Source organism: Miscanthus floridulus, chromosome 10, assembly GCF_019320115.1.
Source record: "Miscanthus floridulus cultivar M001 chromosome 10, ASM1932011v1, whole genome shotgun sequence".
In the NCBI taxonomy this organism is placed as follows: Eukaryota; Viridiplantae; Streptophyta; class Magnoliopsida; order Poales; family Poaceae; genus Miscanthus; species Miscanthus floridulus.
In genome coordinates this window covers 140,200,442-140,209,294 of record NC_089589.1, presented here as the reverse complement: position 1 = coordinate 140,209,294, position 8,853 = coordinate 140,200,442, and the positions used below count along the sequence as shown (strand labels likewise).

General features: G+C 52.7%; 1 protein-coding gene across 1 annotated transcript; it reads left to right on the top strand.

Moving 5' to 3' along the window:
- The first annotated feature begins 4,794 nt into the window (after positions 1–4,794).
- Positions 4,795–6,654, top strand: LOC136485872 (protein NUCLEAR FUSION DEFECTIVE 4-like). Its single transcript, XM_066482688.1, has one exon. The coding sequence runs from the start codon at positions 4,795–4,797 to the stop codon at positions 6,652–6,654; it is 1,860 nt and encodes a 619-aa protein (XP_066338785.1).
- Positions 6,655–8,853: the final 2,199 nt, after the last annotated feature.

The following is an 8,853-nucleotide window of genomic DNA, read 5'->3' as shown; positions in this document are numbered from 1 at the left end:
TCTAAAAAGGATGCCTCTACTTCTTGTAATGATTTATGTTTAGACTCACCTTTGTGCAACTAAGTTTGTATTGAGAAAGTTGTTGTAGATACATGCACACAAGAGGTTGCAAAGGAGAATGAGCAACTCAAGCAAGAAGTAGCTCGCCTCACCAAGGACTTGACTCAAGTGAAAGGCAAGGCAAAGCAAACCCAACTTCATAAAGATAACACCGTCAAGGGAGTGAAGAAGCTTGATGAAGGACAAACCATGGTTTGTTACATGTGCCACAAGGAAGGTCACAAGTCCTATGAGTGCAAGGTGAAGAATGTAGGAGGAGCAAAGAAGAAGGAGAAAAAGCAAACAAGCAAGCTCTCCAACACCTACACCAACAAGGTGGACAAGAAGGCCTACACACCTTATCTCTTGAAGAAGAAGAAAAATGACAAGGTGGTGGCCATCAAGGTGAACAAGCAAGCCAATAATGGGGTCGAACGCTTTTGGGTGCCAAAGGAAATCATTTCCAACATGAAGAGCACTAAGAAGGTTTGGATCCCAAAAGGGAAGTGAAAAGTCCGTCGGCTTTCGGGGAATTTGGAGACTTGGTAAAGTATTGGGTGCATTTCATGGGGTGCATCATGATGGACAAAGTCATTGCCAAGTTGGTTAGTGAATACTATGGACCCAAATTCTCCTTCCCATGTTAGGTAACTAGATGTCATTACTTTCAATTAGTATTCATTTCAATTGGTATTATTCTTCAATTGATATACTCTTAAAGCATCTAGTTATCTTTCATGCCTATGTTTGCATTTATATGCTTAAATCTTTTGTCATGCATTCAATAGGTGTATCATATGGTAGGCTTGCTCGATTTCATTATCAACCCTTGGAGCAAACCTATATGGTTTAAAATTGTTTAGGAGCACGGCACATACCTTGTTTTACAATTATTTATCTAATATGTGCCATAGTCCAAACTGTAGATAATCTCTCCCAAATATCATCTTTCAAGTGGTATTTTGATACTTAAATCAATGTGCACAAACTTTATAAGTATTCAACACTTGTGTGCACAAATTTAGAGGGAGCTTAATCTACAACTTGGATGCCTTGAGACTAACACTTTTTCAAGTGATATCATTTTTCCAAATCTATCACATGTGTAGTAGTCTCATTGTAAGGAAATTGGAGTCCCCGGAGTTAAGCATCATTCTTCAATTGGCTTCATCATGTTGATTTCATTTCATTTATATGTTTTCTCCATGCATTATATAGATTAAACTCTCTTGTACAATAACTTGCTAATTATGCATATGCTATGCTTTCTACCATATGTATGCATAAATTGAGGGGGAGCTTAGTCTATATAATATGAGAGTCAAATTTTGTGATTCATTACACTCTATACACAAAGGATCACGAAATTTGACCCTCCCTTGTGCTTCTAATGTCTTCCTTTTCGGTGTTTGATACCAAAGGGGGAGAATTTGAAGGACCAAAGGCAAGCATCAAGTTGATGTCTACAAGTGGTAATGGTCCGAGAAAGGAAGAAAAGTGAATTATGAATTAGTCTAAGTAAAGGGAGTTTTTTTAGAAAGCTAGGCTTTAATCCATAATATCACATCGGGACATTTTTAAGGGCAAGACAAGCTTTTAAGTAAAGTTTTAATTGGTATCTGTCAATTAGCATCATATAACCTTGCCATTTGCATTGCATCCTAGCAAGTAGGTAGTTTTTAACTTCCAAAATTTCTTAATATTTGCTTGCTTTGGTCGTGTTGGCATCAATCACCAAAAAGGGGGAGATTATAAGGAAAATGGACCCTTGGCCAATTTACTTTGGATTTTGGTGTTTGATGACCAACACAACCAAATTGGACTAATGAATTTATAAGTGTTTATTTTATAGTTCAATAGGGTGCAAGACGTGACTTGGACGAAGGCGACGCGGTGATCCAATGATCAACACCTTAAGAAAGACCTTAGAAGCACAAGAGAAGACCCAAGATATCAAGCAAAGTCCAAGCACGAAGATTGGAACCAAGCTGTACGCAAGATCGCGAAGAAACCAGCTCACTGAGGTGACCGGATGTAGGACCGGACGCTGGACAAGCAACCGGACACTGCGACCGGACACTGGGCAAGTAGCTTGGCAGATAGGCGACCGGACACTGGACTAAACGCTGGCGGCAACCGACCGGACACAGGACAACAGCGTCTGATCGAGTACAGTAAGGTTCCAGAGCGGCAAATCTGCGACCGGACGCTGGCCAGCGCCCGATCAGTATATTGCTGGCTCAATGGTCGGGAGGACCGGACGCGTCTAGTCAGGACGATTCAGCGTCCGATTAGTAGCAGTTTCGCGGAAATTCGATCCCAACGGCTACTTTCTCAGTGGGGCTTATAAATACAACCCCCAACCGACCATTTGAGCATAGTGGAGCTGAGGAAACATACCAAGGGTGTTGATACACCATTTTAGTGATCTCCATATGCATAGTGCTTAGTGTTTTATTAGGTGATTAGCATAAGTACTTTACGAAGTGCTTAGATTGATTAGACCACCGCTTATGCGCTTGCTCTAGGTGTATGCCTAGTGTTTAGTGAGGTTTACATACCTCTTGCCACCCCGTGCTTACGAGCACAAGTGTTATACATCGGAGGGGCTTGAAGTCTTGCGAGATCACACCAACCGCGTTTGTGGTATGGCCGTCACCGTGTACCGGAGGGAACAAGGCTCGCGGCGTTTTGGTCGGAAGCTTGATAGTGAAGACGGTGAGGAACTTTCGGGAGAGGCTTGCCGGAAGGCACGTCGGAGACCCACTTGCACGTGGGAAAGGCCCGAGGCTATCCACGGAGTTACCCGACCGAGAGCTTGGCCCTTGTGAGGGATTCCTTGCGAGGGGCTCCAACGAGGACTAGGGAGAATATTGCGCGCTTCTCGATACCTCGGTAAAAATACCGGAGTCATCGACGGGAGTTTGCATATCTCTACCTTGCTCTTTAGCTTCCGTATTTACATTGATTACTTTACTATATTTGCGGTAGAGATAGCAACACACTAGCAAAACCATAGTTGCACATTTAGATAGTTTATCTTTTGCATAGGTTTTGCTAAGGTTAGAAAAAGATGTCATAGTTTAGAGTTAGAATTTTTAAGTTGCCTAATTCACCCCCCCCTCTTAGGCGTCACGGTCCCTTCACGCACGACAGTGCATCTCCGTTCCATAGCGTCGCGATGGTAGGGATCTGGCGGCCGCCCTCAGGCAACCATTGCACTTTTGGCGTCCAACTGCCAGCTTGCTGCCCTTCTGCGCTCTTGTGGCCCGCATCTCCGACGACCATTGTGCTTCCCGTGTCCGGCTGCCAATGTGCAAGCAAGGCGATAGCACCTTCGAGGCCCAGGCGCGTGGGAGGAAATGGTGGCTCCGGAGCCTGCGTGCGAGCAGGACGAGCGGCTCGTGGGAGACGAGCACGGTGACGGAGACCCGCGCCGCCACGTGGTGCGCGGGAGGGAGGCGAGGGTGGCTATTGCTTGGAGCTAGTAATCCGCCGCAGCCTTCTAGAGCGCGTGGACCTGCTGCGGCCTTCTCCACCGGAGGTGGGAGCTCCATACCACCAGCATGCCCTACACTGGTGAACTCCACATACTGATGAGCCTCCATTCCGAAACAACGAGAAAATATTGCGCTGAAAGCGCATGTTGCAAGCATACGTTTCAATTGTTTCAGATGTTGCAGAGATTGGATGTTGCACATGTTGCAATGGTTGCACATGTATGTTGCAAGCTTCTGTTCCTAATGTTTCATCTGTGTTTTCTTCAGACGCATATTACAAGTGTGTTTATTCGGATGTTGCATATGTTTCACGTATATGTTGCAAGTGTTTTATCTGGATGTTGCGTATGTTTGCAATGGTTTCAAGTTTTTTACGTGTGTTTTTGTAAGTGTTTCATACGCATGTTTTAAGTGTTTCATACGCATGTTTCAAGTGTTTTATTTGTCTTCAGACGAATGTTGCAAGTGTTGCATTTGGATGTTTAAAAACTAGATCAAGTATTGCATATGTTGCAATGCGCGTGAGAAGGGGAAGAGATGTGAGCAGTCCCCGTGTGCGGTCAGGCGGCGAGAGCTGCATGGGCCCCGCATGGGCACGTGAAACATAGGCACTGGCGGGGGCGTGCTGTTTTTTTTTTCGTGCGAGCGCGGGAGTGAATGCAAAGACCATAAAAAAACGGACACTTCACCGAAAAGCCTTTGCTTCTTCTTCGGTGGAATGCTGGTGCGAGCGCAGGAAACATAGTGTAGTGCCGACGTCCAGTCGCGAACCTCGAGCCGGGACGCTAGTCGTCCCCAAGAAAAAAATAATACACTCGGACGGCAGCGACATAGGGCAGCAGATGCTATTGGCGACATGGCAGCGACGGCCAGAGACTTGGACCGTTGGACGCCCCTAGCTGGCTAGCTAGTTGCTATTGCTACCGTCATCATTTTCTGAATCCTTGTCTTTCTCTACTCGTGTCAGTCAGGCTCTCATGGACGAAGAAATGGCTCCTTCTCTGCAGGCCCATAGAATTAACTATAGACACCATGCTGTTGTAAAAAAAAAAAAAACTATAGACACCATGCATATGGAATGATATATATACGGCCATGAGCCCATGATAGCTTCATAATTAACAAGAATAACAGTTTATCAAAAAAATTAACAAGATAATAACAGCAACTGACAGTCAAATTACTCTTTCTATGCACTTGACACAGCAGTCTGCAGCTTTGCACTTCGTTCGTTCACGCCCACCGACCGGCCGGCATGGTGTTCGCGTTCGTGGCCGGCAGCAGCAGCGTGGCGGCGGAGGCGCTAACGACGGCACGGTTCACCCGTCAGGTGCTCTCCGGACGATGGTTCACGTTATTCGCGTGCCTGCTGATCCTGTCGGCGTCAGGCGCGACGTACGCGTTCGGCATCTACTCCCGGGAGCTCAAGTCGGCGCTGGGCTACGACCAGCGCGCCGTCGCCACGCTCGCCTTCTTCAAGGACCTGGGCAGCAACGTGGGCGTCCCCGCGGGGCTGCTCAGCGAGGTGGCCCCGCCGTGGGCCGTGCTCGCCGTCGGCGCCGCCATGAACCTCGCGGGCTACCTTATGGTCTACCTCTCCCTCGCCGGCCGGGTCCCCGCTCCGCCGCCGCTCTGGCTCATGTGCGCCTACGTCTGCGCGGGCGCCAACTCGCAGGCGTTCGCCGGCACCGGCGCGCTGGTCACGTGCGTCCGGAACTTCCCCGAGGCCCGCGGCGCCGTGCTCGGCCTGCTCAAGGGATACGTCGGCCTCAGCAGCGCCATCCTCGCGCAGATCTACCTCGCCCTCTACGGCGGCGGCGACGCCCGGTCGCTCGTCCTGCTCATCGCCTGGCTCCCCGCCGCCGTCTCCGTCGTGTTCCTTGGCACGGTCCGTGTCATGCCTCCGGATCACCGGCGGCCAAAGAGGAGCACGCACCGCGGCAGAGGCGGAGGTGGCGACGTGTTCCTCTGCTTGCTCTACATCTCCGTCGCGCTCGCCGCGTACATCCTCGTCATGATCGTCGTGCAGAGGCAGGCCAGCTTCTCGCGCGCCGCCTACTCCGCGTCGGCAGCAGGGCTCCTCGTCCTTCTCTTCCTGCCCCTCGCCGTCGTCGTCAGGCAGGAGTACCGGATCAAAAAGGAGCTCGAGGACTCTCTGAGTCACGCCCCCGCCGTGATGGTGACGGTCCTTGAGAAATCCACCGTCATGCCATTGGCCGAACCAGCGAGCACTACTACCGATACGCCACTGGCTTCCTCTTGCGTGGGCTCCTTCTTGCGGCACACGTTCAGCCCGCCGGCGCACGGTGAGGACTACTCCATCCTGCAGGCGGTGGTGAGCGTGGACATGCTGATCCTGTTCGTGGCCATCGCCTGCGGCGCCGGCGGCACGCTGACGGCGATCGACAACATGGGGCAGATCGGTCAGGCGCTGGGCTACCCGTCCAAGAGCGTGGACGCCTTCGTCTCCCTCATCAGCGTCTGGAACTACGCCGGCCGCGTCACCGCCGGGTACGCCTCGGAGGCGCTCCTGTCGCGGTACAGGTTCCCGCGGCCGCTGGCGCTCACGCTCGTCCTCCTCGCGTCCTGCACCGGTCACCTCCTCATCGCCTTCGGCGTCCCGCGCGCGCTCTACGTGGCTTCGGTGCTCGTCGGCTTCTGCTTCGGCGCGCAGTGGCCGCTGCTTTACGCCGTCATCTCCGAGCTGTTCGGGCTCAGGCGATACCCCACGCTCTACAACCTGGGCGCCGTCGCCAGCCCCCTCGGCGCCTACGTGCTCAACGTGCGCGTCGCCGGCCGGCTCTACGACGCCGAGGCCGCGAGGCAGCACGGCGGTGGCTCGCTGGGCGCCGCCGGTGGGGACAAGGCGTGCTTCGGCGTGGAGTGCTTCCGGACGTCGTTCCTCGTCATCACGGCCGCCACGGTGGGCGGCGCGCTCGTGTCGCTGGTGCTCGTGTGGAGGACCAGGGACTTCTACAGGGGTGACATATACGCCAAGTTCAGGGACGGAGTGGTGGTGGAGTCGCCTGTTGATGGTGGCCCGTCGGCGGCGGAGCAGCGGCCGAGCGAGGAGGGCAGTGGAGGTAGAGTGAACGGAGGTCAACGAGATGACTAGTGTCTGCTATACTTGCTTCAGTAGGAGATCAGTTTCAGTACCTGATTTTTCTCAGCAAGCACTGACAATGCCACAAATTTTGTTCAAATGGTTGAATTCTGTTTAAAATACTCACTACCGGAATCCTCAAATTTACCGAGTGTTTTTATGTTTGCCGAGTATATTTCCTCGGGTACTCGGCGAACAAGTTCTTTGTCGAGTGCTGCTCTAAAAACACTTGGAAAAAAAAACTCGGCAAAGAGTGGGTTTGCCGAGTGTCAAAAAAAAAAAACACTCGACAAAGAGGGGGTCCGCCGAGTGTAAAAAAAAACATTCGGCAAAGAAATAAAATATTTTTTCTGGAAAAGAAGGAGAAGAAAAAAAATAAAAAAAAACTTTACCGAGTGTTCAGATCTAGAACACTCACAAAGAAATAAAAAAATTTTTCTAGAAAAGAAGGAGAAGAAAAAAATGAAAAAAAAACTTTGTCGAGTGCTAGATCCAGGGCACTCGGCAAAGCGCCCACCCGCCGCACACTTAACACGCACGCACACCCCCTCCTTCCCTGCCCGCGCTACCTCTCCCGCTCCCCGCTCCTCTCTCCCTCCCCGTCGCTCCCCTCTCCCAGCTGCCTTCGCGCCCCTCCCCTCCTCCCGCCGACGCCACCCCCCTCCTTCCCCGACCGCCGCCCCCTCCCTCCCCTCCTCCCTTTTTGGCGCCGACGCGCCCCTCCCCTCCCTCTCCGGCACGCCCCGTCCCCTCCCTCCCCTCCTCCTTCTTCGGCGCCGGCGCGGCCCCGTCCTCCCCTCCCTCTCCGCCGTGCCCCCTCCCCTCCCTCTTCGGCGCGCCCCACCCTCCCCTCACTAGATCCGCCCGGCCCTCAGCTCCCCTCCCTCCGCACCTGCCTCCTCCCCAGATCCACCCACCCACGCCCTCTCTCTAGCGCCGCTGCGCTGCTCCCCTCCCTCTCCTGTGCCCCCACCCCTCCCTCCCCACCTCCCTCTCCGGCGTCGGCGCGGCCCCGCCCTCCCCTCACTAGATCCGCTCAGCCCTCAGCTCCCCTCCCTCCTCCCTAGATCCACCCGCTCGCGCCCTCTCTCCAGCGTCGCCCCTCCCCTCCTCCTCCTCCCTGGATCCGGCCGCCGCCGCTTGTAACACCCCGGTGTTATGCCTGCATTTAGGCACTGCAAATCATACATATCATGCATCATCAAGCATCCTAATCATACATGCCTAATCATGTAAATAACAATTGAAACACTGCTTCGAAACATATGAAACATGTTGTGAAACCTGAATGTTGCATACATTTGCTAGAATGGTTTTGCCCTGATTTTGCTTGCTAGGTTAGTAAAACATGTTTGGCTACTATTGTAAATCATCTAGGATTATTTAGTTCAATTTTTGGAGCAAGGTTTGTATTCAAATTAATTCAAATTTTGCTTCCAAAGTAATTTCCCGAAAATTAGGGTTTTGAGTTAAACATGGACTTTGATTTTACAATTCAAAATCTACAGAGAATTTGGCTTTGGTCATAAAAGCAAAGTTGTAGAGAATTAAATTCTAATCAACTTTCATTTTTGGTACATTTTCAAAAGATGTCATTTTCTTGCTCAAAACAATGTTTGAAAGTTGGCATTTAAAAATTCCTTGAAAATACAAATGAAATAGGGCTTTTTCTCCTTCGCGGGCCGCCGCCTCGCTTCTGGCCCACGGCCGAAGCTGGCCCAGCCAGCCTCTCGCCGCGCCGCGCGCTTCGCCTCGGCCCAGCCCAGCCCAGCGCCACGCCTGGCCTACCTCCGCGCGCGCCTGCCCGCTGACGCGCCGCGCCGCGCCCGACCGCGGCAGAGCTTGCCCGTCGCGTGGCGGCCATGCGCCGTCGACGCCGCCGCGCGTCGCAGCCGGCCTACGCCCGCGTCCACACGCCCGCCTACTCCTACCGAAGCCGGTACGCTTGCTCGCTCACTCCCGCACTGCTTCTCCTCTCCGCAAGCACCGCGCGCACTCGCTCTCCTCCTCGCCGCGCCACCGCACCCGCCGGCGAAATCCGCCGTGGCTCCTCCACCTCGGCCAGTGATTGTGCGCCCGTAGCTCCGCCTCGCTCTCTGTCACGTCATGCTCACGCCTGTGCCGCCTGCTGAGCTCAGGTAGTGATGTCTCGAGCCTCGCCACCGTCGGCCATGGCGCCACCGTGCTCGGCCGCCATGGAAGTCACCTTCC

What these genes read in the sequence shown, in the direction of transcription:
- LOC136485872 (XM_066482688.1), top strand. Translation starts at nt 4,795, where the DNA reads ATGGTGTTCGCGTTCGTGGCCGGCAGCAGCAGCGTGGCGGCGGAGGCG.